Genomic DNA, 15,206 nt, shown 5'->3' with positions numbered 1-15,206 from the left:
CAAGATAGAAAGCCAGTACTTTCTAGCTATCTTTAAAAATATATACTCAAAGAAAATCTACACAAGCAGAATCCCAAGATAGAATGTTCATCTTGATAGGCAACTTGCTCAGGCAGCTTCTCACCCCACGAAAGTGCCAAAAACATAGTGCTGCCAGAGACTTGGAGATAAGCATTGCAAATGAAAAATATCTCTGACACTTGAAGAGAAGTACTAAAAACCAAGCATATAACCTGTGGATAACCACTAGCCTGTTGAACTGTCTGTGAAAGGAAGATAACCTTTATAAAAAAACAAGGAGTCAGCCATTCAACATTAATTTACGTAATCGCTATAGGAAATATTTTAACATTTTAGGAAGGCTTCTCAAGGACACTAAAAAGACTTATTAGGAGGACAAGATTAAAAGCACTGGCAATAATCAGAAACAGCAATGGAATGTAATCAATTCTTTTCTCGCCAGGACTACATTTAATACCCTTATACCCAAGATTCAGTCAGGAGATGACACTTACGATAACCCCTGTGACATTGCAAATGCATTCAATAATTCATTTTCTATACAGGAAGTTGACTCTTTTAAACCTGTCAATTCCTTATGCCCTCGTTTGCCTCACACCTTCTTTCCTTATTCTGTCTCACCCAAAGAAATATACATTGTCATCCATAACATGAAAGACACGAGTGCAGGACAGGACGACTTTCACTCCATTCACATTAAATTAATAGCCCTTTTATTCTGTGACACGTTTTCACACATCATCATCCTAATATTTGAAACTCGCATTTTACTGGTCGCATTAAAAAAAGCCAAGCTAATTCCTGTTTTTAAGAAAGGTGACAAATTACTCACCTCAAACTATCGTCCCATTGCCATACTTTCCTTCTTCAGCAAAGTTATTGAAAAAATGATGGCTACTCATTTGACTAACTATTTGAAAAAAATGTCACATTCTTTCTCCAACTCAATTTGGTTCTTGGCCAGGCTTTTCTACTGAGCTAGCATTAATATCTTTAACAGACATCAAAACTGGAACAGATGCCGATAGTTTTGTTGCTGCATTGTTCATTGACCTTTCAAAGAAGCTAGAATCGATTGGAATAACCAGCCCAGCTTTAACTTTATTTTGCAGTTACTTACAAGATCGACAACAATCGGTATACATATCTGGTACTTACTCATTAACTAACGTAACTAATATTGGTGGGCTGCAAGGCTCTGTTCTTGGTCCTCTCTTATTCTTAATCTCTATCAATGAGCTTCCATTATGCCTAAGCTAATCTAATTGTATACGAGGTAGCACACCGCTCTGCGCGAGAACTGACCCGCCGCGCAGAATCGGAGACCACCTCTTCGAGTTCGGAACTCCTGGTTCAAAACCCGCGAGAACGCCTGGTCAGGTACAATGACATCACCAAGCACTACCAGCTAGGCAGGCGGTTGCTGCCCCCACCTCACCCTATGCTGAAACGTCGCCAGGCAGTTATCTGGCGACAATTGCAAACACAAACATTTCCCAGTCCGGTGCGATTGCAGCACATTTTCCCCGCGCAATACCCGACTGCTATTTGCAAATTATGTCAGTTAACTAGAGCGACGCTGTCACACATGTTGTGGGAGTGTCGGGTTACATCAGCTACAATGGCAGTAGCTCCGGAGGCTCTTGCGTCGAAGTGGGCCGCCGCTCTGCGCAGCTCCAACCTCAAGACACAAGAGTGGGCTGTCCAGCAAGCCCGAGAGGCAGCGACGAGGCAAGGCCTCGAAGTCCCCTCATGGGAGACCTGAGCCCGGGTCGTCAAATTTGCCGTATTCAAAATAAGGTTGTTTCCATCCATTGTATACTCTATGCAGATGACACTACAATATTAACTGCAGATAAATGTATAGACTTACTCTTATCCAAAATTAACAGAGATGCTGCCAGTGTATTGAACTGGTGCTGGAGTAATGGACTAAGCATTAACACTAAGAAGTCTAATTTTATTATCTTTTCTTCACACAATAGGTACATTTCTGGCACTCCATCTATTCTCATTGGTAATCACGTAATATTTGCTTCTGACAATACTATCTTCCTGGGGGTAAAATTAGATACGCATCTGAAGTTTACAACGCATATAAACTCACTAATGAAGAAATTGGTATGCGGCAGTAGAATACTACTAATGGCTAGGTCAGACTTTGATATTAGAACCCTCCTATCATTTTATTACACATTTATTCACAGTCATTAATTACTGTATCTCTGCATGGGGTAACACTTACCCCTCGCATTTGTCCCAATTGCAGCACATTCAAACTCAGGCTATACGTATCATGACATTTAACAATCCCACAGCTAATGTTTTGTTGTTGCTTTGTGATCACAACACACTACCACTGGATAACTCCTCCCTCGGCATTTTATTTTACAAATTCGTCAATGGAAAACTCTCAATAGCCTTTGTTAACCCAGATCAGTTCCCCCATGGTGCTTTTACGAGATTTGCTTCACAGAATAACTTCTTGTTGCCTAAACCAAGAATTAATTATGGAAAATTCGCCGCAAATTTTGCCTCAACTTCACTATGGGATGCCTTACCCACTAAGCTTAAAGAATATTCTGCCATTAGTTCACATAAATTAGAGTTATGCACGTTCATGCAATATGTATAAATTTACTTTTTATATATTCTGTGTATCATTGTTTTTCTTTTTTTCCCCTTTCTTTTCTTTCATACCTATGTTTCATTGTTTATTACGTATTTATGCTCTTACTTTAATCATGTATGCACCAATTTCCTGTTTGCTGTAATAACATATCTTATTTTCCTGTTGTAAGTATTAACAGGAGGTCTCACCCTTACAGTCTTTGACTATGAGACCTCCTTCTGTATATATTTCATGCCTAAATGTACTTATATTACATATGCAATACATTTCAATTTCAAAATTTCAATTACAAACATGTCTGAAAATGAGCTATCAAGATGTTGCCCTCAGGACATTTCTATAAGCGCTCCACAAGGCCAACAAACGTACCACAAATAGCAGTCAGAAGTACAGCTTTAAATTTCAGTATGCAACTGTACAGTTCTGCCTAGTATATACATACTTGGGCCATGGTCATCCGAACAAAAGTCGAAAAGACTTTTGAAGACATTGAAGCACACTTCATGCTGCTCACGCATGGTAAATTACTTGCACTTGCGTCGAGGCGCGTGCTGGTTTGATATCCGTGGGGATGTGAAGTCAAATATATTGGAGTTCAAGCTTCTTTTTTCTTTATAATCTGTTCAAATATATCAGCAAGTTAAAGATTATATATTTTTAACAGTGTACTAATAGCTATAACTGAAGAAAGAAAGCGTTTATGTATGCAAAAAAAAACATGACATAACCGAAACCGAAAGTTCTGGCTTTTGATGTGCGGTGTTCAGCAGTGCGTGCGGAGGTCGTGCAAAATTGCTGCTCGTAACCACATTACAAAAAATAAATGTGTCCATTACTGAAATTCTGGGCTTTAATACTTTAACTTGAATCTTTTCAAAATGAATATATGGATATTTCGCAATTCAGGAACACATTCTTCCTCTTGTAGGATCTTGAACATGCACATGATGGGAAAAACAAAATAAATGTCTCTCCACAGTGCTGTAACAGACAACAGCGTGATTTTTCCTCTTCCGGCATCGTATTGTTAGACTTTAGAGACAATTTGCTTGTATTTCTGCGGCATGGTGCCTGAATCTAGTCACGACGCACAATGTATGATCAATGCACGAAAGCTTTGGACGTGCAAGAGATGTCCAAATCACAAAGACATTCGACGTCCTTTGGATGACCCTTAACTGCCATGTACTAGTGGAACATATAGATGTGAACTAGACGTTAAATGTCTTGGATATTTGGTCTTTTGCAGTATGTCCTATGGATATTTGTGGCTTGCTGGATAATGTATGTTTCTTTACCTAGAACACAGGTTTGGGAGAAAACCAGAATAGGGACTGTGATGCTGAGAGCTGCAACTGCTGTTCTGAGCAGGAACTGTAAATACCAGCGCTTGTCTTACTATAAGTGATGTTAAAATGGTGTGCATGCAGGTTCTGGGCTCACTGAAGCTACTGCTACTACTTCGGCCAGCAACACTGCAGCAGGTGTGCAGCCAAGTGGCATGTGCCCTACAGGAGTTGCTGCGCACGAGTGCAACATGTGTGCAGGCACCCTCAGACTGGGCTACCCTGTTTGTGCTCATGGCCTGTGTGGGTGCAGGCCTCAAGCCCCAGACAGCACAGACCCTTCACCGGCCACCAGCCTTCCACAGATCCATGACTTCAGTGGCTGACAGCACTGCTGCTTCTGGTGGGCAGTGCATGCTAGCTTAATATATTTCACACTCCCATTCTATTATGAGTAGCCCATGCACTGAGTGTTGTTATGTTAACGTTGCAGCTATGTAGGTACATGGAAAACTGCTGTAATGCCTACATTTTGAAGCAGCTTTAGTTTTACTACTACTGTGAGCAAGCCTAAAAAAGCTTCTATTGTCATTTTACTTTGGATGCAAAGTGCTCATAACGAAGCACTTCGTATTTGAGGTGAAATTACAGTGTATCTTGAGTGGTAACACTTTCCAAATTTGTAAGACATAGATTGCATTCCTTCTTGCAAGCTGGGTGTCTCCTGTGGGGCTAATGCTATTAGTGATCAGGGACTCTGTGACTTTTGGATTGGGGGAGGGAAGGGGGGCCAGTGGGGGTGAGCACTCCCATGAGGTCTATTGCAGAGGGGCACTGCCCTCCCAGCCCTGAAGGCAACCCCTTTATAAATATTAAATTAAGCCTTGGTTTCATCATGATAAAAAAAAAAAAAGTTTGTGTAGGTGAAATGAGCCCCGGCTTATGCCCCCACATTTGAAATACACTTCTGGAGCCCCTGTTAATGATTATGCTTTGGAAAACCTGTCATCAGAAAAATTTGTTGATGCCTGGCTGATGGAGTGTGATATATAAAGCATTGTTCTGCTAATTTTGTTGTGATGAAATAATTTGCCTCATTGCAAGCTGTTTTCTGGTCATGTTGTTAAAGATACTGAAATAGTGATTAATATGAAAGAAGAAACTCAACAAATTTATGCATGATATGTCTCTTTAGAGGTCAATTACCCAGTACCACCTGGCATTGAACACAACTCGATGATAGCTAACAGCAACACAATCAAAGTCATTTGCTACCTTTGGATGATACATGCTATGAGTGAAAGGTTCAAGTCAGAATATAATTAGGTTGCATTAAGAGTATTGATTGCCTCTTCTGTGACTATCCTCAACTTGATGCAAAGAGACGATCACTCTTCATTGCATTAACACAATTGGATTACCAGCCTTTCTCTACAGACAAATATTGGAATCATGACAGATTGATCATGACATTGATCATCCTCGAAGTAGGGTAGCCAACAGTAAAATTTGGTTCACTCTTCCACTTCCACGCCTTCCACTCTTCATGTTCTCTCTGTCTTTCCATATCACCATCATGATGCTAGTGTATTATTGCCACTGAAATAAATAGGAAAAAGCATTTTGCATTTTGAATGTCTACAGTGGGTGCCCAATCAGACAGTGAGCTGTCACGGGCTGTTCATGGACGTCAAGAGGCTCCTCTTGACCGGGGTTACACATCAGACAGTGAGCTGTACCAGCACCAGTCAGCTAATGGAGACACTGCCCGTGCACCTGTCTACCTGGATGATTCACCCAGGGGTGCATTGGACTCAGCGGCCGGTGGTTGGATATTGGTGAGTATATATGCAGCTGTGCTTCAGCCTCTTGAATGTGGATGCGTTATTGTCTGAACTGTGAACAATCACTCATGCAAAAATTGATTATTTGTGCCTCCTGTTGTATTGCCTAGTTAGATTGAAAAAGTGCTGTCCATAGTTTATGTTTAGTCTGGCAGATATGATGCCATGTTGTGGACCCTGAGGCTGTTCACACTTATTTGAATACCAATACCTTGTGGTACTTATAATTTGATAGTAATAGCAGCATTATCTGAGTTTCAAATAATGGCTTTACAATTTATGAGTCCATTCTTGAATCCTTTCAAATGGTCCAGGATAATCTCTGACTTTATCTCTATGTGCTGGCAGTCATTAGATCAAGCATTATTAGGACACTGGCTGGTGCTCACCCATAATTCCTTACTGCTTCCAACAATTTTTTTTTATATTGTGACTGTGAATATTGTGATAAGGTTATGCAGAGGCTAATCCAATTTGCAAAACCTCAAGGCAATGCAAAGCTTTCCTCAATGGCAACACACAATGGGCCTTACCTTAGAAACCAAAAATACTGTGTATATTCAAAAGCTACACAGTGGCCGCAGTCATGCTTATGTGCCAGCGCTTGAAATTTTTTGTGTGATGTTGTCTGCGTAAAGAAGGCTGTGGCAAAAACAAAGTAAGATTTTAGTGTTGCAGTTTTTAAGAAGCCCTGCAATGCCAGTTAAAAAATAAGTGTAGAATATGCCTGGTACTGATCTTCTAACTTGCAGCATTGATTTCCCTAGTAACAACACCACCTTGGGCACTTTTTTCATGGAAGATAAATACTAACACAGTTTATCACCTCAGACCAGTGGGACAATGTTTTATGCATGCATATTGCTAAGAACGGCTCTGTATGGAGGCCTGTGTCAGGGTCATCTGCCAGCCGACTCTGCTTGTGGCAACTGCCAAATGGGAGAACCAATATGTCATGGGCACATTTGTCGGCAGAGTGACAGGCCTTCGCAACAAGGCTGGATATGACTCCACATTCTCTACAACAGCTTCATGGAGCCTCAACCAGTAAAATGGTGCCCTAATAGGGCCATTCATTTCTTAAGTGCTTGAGGCACAAGTTAGCAATATGAGATAACCACTACTCACACGAGGGAGAGCCAACTATTTTTGTTGTTCTGGGAAGAGTGACCTCCTGTCCTCCTGAATCCAAGAGTGACCAGAGCAAGAGGTGTCTCTTCCTTTGGTAAACCTCCTTTCCCTTCTCCACCTTGAAAGCTGGTTTCGCATTATTATGCCAGAGTAGGTGGAGCTCTTTGGCAACTATGGCCTCATCGATTGGCCCTATTAGACTCCCTGGCCTAAGGACCAAGGAGAGGCCAATACTATAAAAGAAGTCATCATGGCAGTTGTCAAAGTGTACCTCGGCTCTTCTAATTATGTTACTGAAACCTTTGCTCCCCACCCCTCGCAACTTCTTCTGCTCATCAGCAGTCCTTTCATGTTGCAAAGTGATAGACAACATCTTGGGCATGCAGGACCTTTGAGAAATGCTGGATTCCAACTCTAAAACTGATCTCATTTGGTGCCTTAAGATGTTTGCTTGGACCAGTTGAGTGCACATGACGTTAGTGTTTCGACAGTAATTCTCGTGTGGCATTCCCTGAAGCATGTAGCTATACACAGGCCTATGTTTAAGTGCTTACAGAAGTAAATAATGGCTTTCCTGATTTTATGTGCTGCATACATGACACATCTCCTATGCTGATGCTTTGTGGCGGATGGCTTGTTGATGTTTGCAAAGTGCCTACCAGAAAGCCATGTTGTAGGTGACTGAGAGACTGGGTGACTGTTCTCTCTTAGCAGTGGTCTTGAGCTGCTGTAGCTTTCTAGTAGGACATTTGCAAGCTCAAGGTAAAATTTGGGCTGCTCGGACTTGGATCCTAGTTTCTTGTGGAGAATATAACTATTGAACATGGCAATGTCTACAATATGTCTGAACATTTTTATTGTGATACATCTTTAGACAGTGGTGGTTGATGCTATGTGTCATCACTGACTAATCTGCCAAATACATTCCTTTTCCCTGTGAATGTCTTGCAGAAAATAGGCATGCCCAAAAGAGGGTTTTGGGAAAAATATAACACTGGTGTTGGCTCCTGGACAATTTCTTTAAATAAAACACCCAAAAGTAACTTTACCTTTTCCTTGGTTTTTCGAATGCAGTCGCTCTCTCGGCTTTGCCTTTTCAACACTTCAGGTAGGCTTCTCTTGGCAGTTTCTTGCTAGGCAAACTTATTTCCCTCATTGGTTATCGGTTGCATGAGGCAAAGTGATAAAAAATTTCAATTGGACTTACATCACCAAACATAATGTTAATGCCTGTGCTTCCAATGAAAGGGAACCATGGTCTCTGCACCCCACATTATTGCCACAGTATCTGAATGAATGCAGAGACCCATTTCTTATGGTTGAACTTGTATTTTCCTCTTCTTAATCTGGCAAAACTTTATTTTCTGACTGTAACATCACTATCTAAGGCATCATCACTCTGCTCAAGCGAGGCTTATTTACCATGTTCAAGAAGTTTTGCATGGCCCTTCAGTGTAAGCATGGTAAATTACTTCCATGTGATAAATTCATGCTTCATCAAAACATACTTTTCACCTATTCTATGTGTTCGTTATATACAGTTGCAGTTGTTTGAATATGCTTTCTTTCCCTCTCCTCAACTCCAGCTTGCACATGTTGACGGCCATTTGCCAGGCTTGCTCTCTAAGAACCGCTGCCTTAGCAGGAGCACATCAGCGCTACTTTTCCATGCAAACTGGACTTCTCTTTCCCGGGAATTAGTTGCATATCTGAGCACATGCTACCGGGATATGTCTGACTTGCTTCCCCATGATCACTAGTTGGGCAGCCCTTTATCCCTGAGCTCTGAACTAATGAGCACTTGCAATGACAGATGCTCCACAGGCCTGCTATGAGTTGGACATAGGACTACGGGGGACTTTTGCTCCCACAAAATCTCAAGCTTGGTGAACTACCTGGTCAGCCTGGCATGGTGGCTGTGTGTTTTGATTGTTCTTCTCTGCTCTGTGTTGGAAAACCAAAGAAACCTGCTGTGGCATTCCTTGTGTACTGAAGAGTGGAAAAGTGTTGCGCCTTTTCCTGGCTGTCACTCACTGGGCAAGCCCTGCACAAGCCTACCTTCACAAAATACAGGGTCGCTAATCAAGAAAGTCTTTAATAAAGTAAGAATAACAGGTGTTTCACAGCAAAGGTAACTTTTTAAAATTTTGTGAGTGAGTGGCATTGGTTGTGTTTTCACAAACACAATGGAATGTCATAGGAAAAACGTTGTTTTTAGTCTTCTCACTCTTTGTGATATTAAATCATCTTAATGTTTTTGCTCACATTATGAAGTCTATCTTGAACTAATCCGAAATATGTAGACTTGTAAAATTTATCAGCTTAGCAACAGTAGCTTCTGATCTGATTCCCATGTCTGTGGCTGTTTTGTTTAGACTTTTTGTCAGCATATTGGTCTCTCTGATGTGTTGCTGTCCTATGGCAGGTCAGCGGTGGGGGTGCCGAAGAAGAGCGTAGTCATAGCGCTGCCCCCGTAAACCAGTTCTCCATCAGCTTGGCCTGTGAGCTGCTCCCCCACGACCCCTTTGCATTGGCCAAGTGCTGTGAGTGCTTGGCCTTTCTGGTTCGTGATTTGGCCCACATCACTCCAAACAACCTGCACGGCTGCATCCAGTGCATACGCGTCTTTGTCGAGGCCAGCCTTCATGGAGGTATGTCTCTTTTCTTGCTTGATGTGCAGTCAAACCTTGTCTCAAAACAAAATGGGTTGCAATGAACTAATAAATATAATGAAGTGCAGTGGAATCTCGTGGATACGTCTTTCACGGGAACCAGAAAATAAAACGTATTACGCAAAAATTCTATTAACCAAAGAGGTTAAAGAAAGGAAGAAAAATGCGTACTCCGCCAGCAACTCACTTTTATTGAGCAACATTGAAATAGCTGGTCAATTAGCACTACACTTTCTTCTTTTCAACGTCTACGGGTAAATTCTTCTGAAAAGTAAAAAAAGAAGGTGCAGTTTGCTCGCTCAACTGCATTCGCGATGAAGCTACGAGGTGCATACAAGTGTTCGAGCGCGTCGCTTGCTGTTGAACACCAGTCACCATGGCTCTTTCCAGCTTCTAATGCGCCATTGTCATCGCCACCATCATCCGCAACTGCCACCACACCGCAGGACTCCGCAATGATATCTTGCACGGTGTGCAATTCGCAGGTTGCCAGGTCATCATCTGCACACATAAAGTCTCGTAACGAAATGTCCAAGTTTAATTAATCGCATCCGGGATTTTAAGTGCAGTCTCGTCTCCTTGGTCGCCCAGTTGGTCGCGAGCACTAAAAAAGCCACATTTCTTAAAACAGCAGCGACCGCGCCTGGCAGCGATCTTTTCGCTGCAAAACCGACACTGCCGCGGCCTTAGCGTGCAGATCATGGGTTGTTGGAATGCGGTTTGAGCCAGTATACCGAACAATATATGTAGGATTTCTAGAAGTATTGGTCAAGATCCACTTTCGCGGTCGTATTATCCAATTTTGGGCAAAAATGTGATCATATTAAACACATGAAAATGCATTACTTCCAAGGGACATTGGCTGGGAATAAAAAGAAAAACATATTAGGCCGAAAAACGTATTATGCAGAATCGTATCAACGAGATTCCACTGTAATCATAATTTCCTTTAAAATTCCCACAGAAACCCATGCATTTACAATTTCGTTTTAATGAAGGAGAAATTTTTTAATTTCTGAATCAAGATTTACCAATAATTTTGCACTGATTAGACTGAAATGTGGCAGCATGTTACGTTGCCAATAACTCATCTGATGCGACACTTCAAAACTCCTGTGAGCTGTTCACCTCCTGTCAATGTGCCAAACCAGCTGCGCTGCCGAGTGGACAGTCGTTGCACACTATTCCCACTGCTCCCACAAACTTTACTGCTGTAGCCTCACCACTGCACAATACCACTGCCCCCAACTCATGCACTTGGTTATCCTGATGCGCTGCACCTTAGTTGAGTGTTACTATCATGCTGTAATGAAATGCAAAAGTGGTGCACTTGGCTTCTGTTACATGCTACACTGTCTGACCACTAACTATGGTCTCCATAAACTGCTGCACATGTGCAGTCAAATTAATGGGTTCACGATTTCACGTCCTGCTTTTACAATTGTTGCGATCCCTCAGCTTATCAGTATTTCATGAGTGCACTGGGTGTGTGCTGCAAGGACTTAAGTGGCACTCAACATAAATGTATGTGCATTTAAACATACTCTTCCACAGTGTTATTCTTTTGTGTGCATGCCTTATTGCAGCAAAGGCAATGTTCATCGTTAAAAGCTGGGAGGGAAAATGCATTGATCTTGAGGTCCTTTTCAGATGTCTCTGACTAAGCATTAAAATGGCATTAAAAAATGTTGATTCGATGAAACTTCCACTTTGTATACTATATGTGACAAACGTATTTATTTATTTATTTATTTATTTATTCTGCACAACAGTAACATCTGTTTATTCAATGCATTTGTCCTGCTATTGCCTTTGTTTCTGTAGTCTTGTCCTATTGAAGTGGGAAGTGTGAGGGAGTGAGATGTAGGGCCTAGTTCTCTGTAGTCCTCGTTAAGTTTCATCACATAATATTATTGCTGAAAGTTCAAAGCAAATTCAGAGACTTATTTAAGCATTTGGTATTGGATGAAGAGTACTCAAAGTTGTAAAGTTCTATTCTAATGCAGCTTTTTACACATTAACTCTTGAATGCATCTTTGAAACAATTTGAATTAGACTTGATGTGTGAAGCAGTAAGTTATTATATTGTTTACTTCTAGCTGTGTAGAAATTTACCATGAGGTGGGTTTGCAGTAAACTCAGCAGGTATTATTTGGGTACATTTGTGCTCTTTTTGGTAATGTCTATATTTTCCCTCAATTTTTACTCCTTAAGTGCATTAATTTTTCATTTTCTTGTGAAAGATTAGGTAAGGCTCTGTTTATGCACAAGATGCCCAACCAAACTTTGTTTTTCTTATGAAATGCATGGTTGCGATATTATGAGCAGAATTTGTTGCATATCATATATGATACACCATGCAGTTAAGGGTATTTTCTATGAACATACTGAAGCATGTATGATTTTTCGAAAGCCTGTAAAAAAATATCACAGCGATTGAGTTAACTTGAAACGTTGCTCTAGTAAATGGAGTGTCTTGATCTCAGCTCTGGCTAGTATGAGCTTCTTAAAAATTTGATGTCATCCTTGATTGACTGAATGATAGCTTCAGTATCTGAGCAGTATCTCTAAATGTGCTTTCTTTTATGTGGATCTTTGGTTTTAGGCAAGCACAAGGAATGCCTTCTTCCTCTTCCTCTGATAGTTATTTGTTGCTGCAGGCCTCACATTATGTATATTAGGAAAATTGCTGTCATTTTCATTTTTTAAGACATCCGTCATAATAATGGTTCTGAGAAACAGTACAAGGTGTGAAAAATGTACATTTTGCCACCAAGTTTGTTCTCTCGTGATGAAACGAATCTGTGCTCTCCTCCACAAAACAGCCCATAACTACATGCTGTTTCAATCATTATACAGCAATTGTTGCTCACCTCACAGAATTATCAGGATGTCTGTCTCATTTCAATTGTCACAGTAGGCTGACAAAGAGCGAACAAACACCCTTCTATTTTTTTTGCGATGCTTTGTGGTACAGTTAATTTCCTTTAATTCAAGCCTGACGAGATTGATGAAATTGGTCAAATTATCCGGTGGGTCGAATAAAAGAAAAGCAGATTGCAGGAAAAATGGCAAAACACACCGCTGATTCATTTGGCATTATTTGCCTGATTCTAACACGACCCCTAATCAAACGTGCACCCACTTTCTATGTGTCCAGAGTAGAAAACTGATATAGAAATCACTTTTAAATTCTGAAACAATGTAGTCATCTAATGCACACCCAATTTTTTAGCAAAACAGTGCAATAGCAGCTAATTTTCTAAAGTCAGCTTCGCCTCACATATTTTAAAGTCCGCTTTGCCGCAATATATATGTGTTATGCGGCAAACCATATGAGTTGCAGAAAAGCGGTTTTGGTTTTGTATCCAATTGCACCACACAAGTAACTTCCGGCCCAATTTTGTTTAAAGAAAGAAGAGAAGGTGCAAGTTAGAATTGGGTTAATATCCTAATGAGACATTGTGAGCTATGGTTATTGCTCGAAAATCTCCCTAGGGCACGCTGGAAATAGGCATTATTGATGAGAGATTGATGTGTGTTTAACACATTGACTGTCCCCTAAGCTCTGTGGAGACAGATGCTGCCATTAAAGGGGTCACCATAGGGGTCAGGTGCATGCGTGCTGGCTGGTCAAGTTCGAATTATCTGGCAGGGCTGGGCAAAGATACTTTGCAAATATATCATTATACATATGCAAGATATGGAGGTGATAAATATTAGAAATACAGATACAAGATACTAGCAGATTAATTGTATCTGGTACGATACTTGCCCTATGTATCTTAAGATATTTCAATGCATTAGTTTATACAGATGGCTCTTCGACTCTAACCAGCTCTGCTGGTGCGGTAGTCTTTCTGTCGATGTCAATCTGCAAAAAGTTCAAGATCAGCCACGTCACAACATCGACAGGATCCGAACTTTCCGCCCTCCGTAGTGCAGGACCATATGTGCAGCAACAACCACCAAGTCGCTGGGCTATATTCTCTGATTCAAAGGCAGCCCTGCAATGACTCTTATCATCTCTGTGCCACAGCCCACATGAACAATTGGTAGCAGAGATACGATTATGCTACCATCAAGTGGTGGACGGAGGCCACAACATTGTATTTCAGTGGCTACCCAAGCATTGTAATATTGCTGGCAATGAAAGTGCCGACAAAGCTGCCTGTGAGGCACATGATGTATGTGAAAGCACCTCGATACCATTATCGAGAACGGATGCAGCGCGGCACCTCAGCAGTCTTGCCCATATTATTACTGTAAGAAAATGGAACACACTGGAGTTCACCAACCGGTGCCCATATGCCATGGACTCACACATGACATTGCAAATTTTACCTGGTCGTAACCGACGGGAAGAAATGCTATTGTGCCGCTTGCTAGTAGGTGTTTCTTTCATAAACACCTACTCATTCCTACTAATTGGAATGGTGGACAGTCCCAATTGCAGCAGATGTGGCATCGAAGAAATGACCAATCTTATCCTGTGTGACTGCCCTATATACGAAGACGAGAGGAGTGCCCTTCGTACAGCTTTGGAGTACTTAGACAACCGTCCTCTCACAGAGAAGATCTTGGGCCCATGGCCTCGTGCGTCTGCTATGTGCAAGGCCACAAAGGCGCTGGTGCGTTTCTTGAAATGCACCAGCCTGTATGACCGCCTGTGACTGATTCAGTGGTGCACGCTTGTGTGCATAACAGTGGAGAATGTGACCGTCTTTCTTCGTTCTCCTCTTTCAATCCCACTTCCCCTGTGCAGGGTAGCCTACCAGGCTCAGCCTGGTTAACCTCCCTGCCTTTCCCTTGTGACTTCACTCTCTCTCAATACATTAGTTCATTTCTCATTATAGCTGTACTGCAAAGGCTGCTGCAAGTTACTGGGTGTTTACTGGAGAATTTCTTATCTCCCGCCAGCCAGACATCCTTCTTTTCAAATTTCCTCTACTGACATCTATATACAAAAATTTTGGAAGTTCTAACAACGATCTATATTGCAACCAATTCTGCAACATTCTGTGGGGTCAATTGAACATGCAGCGATTAGTGCAAATATGGTCCGCAATCGGGGATGGCAATCGGCTCCTAGAAAATTAAGGAACAGCCTAGGATGACACTGCACTACCTGCCAAAGCAGCAGAAGCAGCAACAGTTGCCTTGGACCATGTGGACTATGTGGAGAAGCACAGTGATGCACGCCTGGTTTATTACATTGCGGGCTACGTAGCCAGGAAGTGCATCATTTTAACTGATTGCAAGGCATACAGGGATGCCTGCCTTGTGACAAGAGAAAGTGTACCCCACCAATTGCCAGCAGAAGCTTGCAAACAGTGGGAGATGGAGCGAGGGGAGCTCCTCTGTACTCATCAGTCTGTCCCTACAACCTTATTCAGACCCTCGAGGACAGACTCAATCGTGCATTTTGCAATACACGACTACATGCAAAGTGCTCAAGGATTTTTGGTTCTAGCAGCTAATGTACATGCCACAGATTGGCTGCACCGAGCATTCTGCTACTAACAGGATCGGTGGTTAGGTTTTACTGCATCACGTGTTCACTTTTTGCTCAGAGGGCTAAACCAGTGGGCTACTCGCAAGAACCTCAAGGGGGTTATAA

The 15,206-nt window shown here is 41.8% G+C and overlaps 1 protein-coding gene across 3 annotated transcripts in view; it reads left to right on the top strand.

Annotated features, from left to right (window-relative positions):
* garz (Sec7 domain-containing protein garz) overlaps positions 1-15,206 on the top strand; it is a 115,895-nt gene that overhangs the window by 76,820 nt on the left and 23,869 nt on the right. For all 3 annotated transcript variants that reach the window (XM_050196412.2, XM_050196414.2, XM_050196411.2), the window contains exons 24-26: positions 4,084-4,342; positions 5,584-5,777; positions 9,340-9,565. In XM_050196412.2, coding sequence (XP_050052369.1) covers positions 4,084-4,342; positions 5,584-5,777; positions 9,340-9,565 — 679 coding nt within the window. The remainder of the gene's footprint in view (positions 1-4,083; positions 4,343-5,583; positions 5,778-9,339; positions 9,566-15,206) is intronic.

The sequence above is a fragment of the Dermacentor andersoni genome, chromosome 1, assembly GCF_023375885.2.
Source record: "Dermacentor andersoni chromosome 1, qqDerAnde1_hic_scaffold, whole genome shotgun sequence".
Taxonomy (NCBI): Eukaryota; Metazoa; Arthropoda; class Arachnida; order Ixodida; family Ixodidae; genus Dermacentor; species Dermacentor andersoni.
This window is presented reverse-complemented; position numbering and strand designations above follow the sequence as displayed.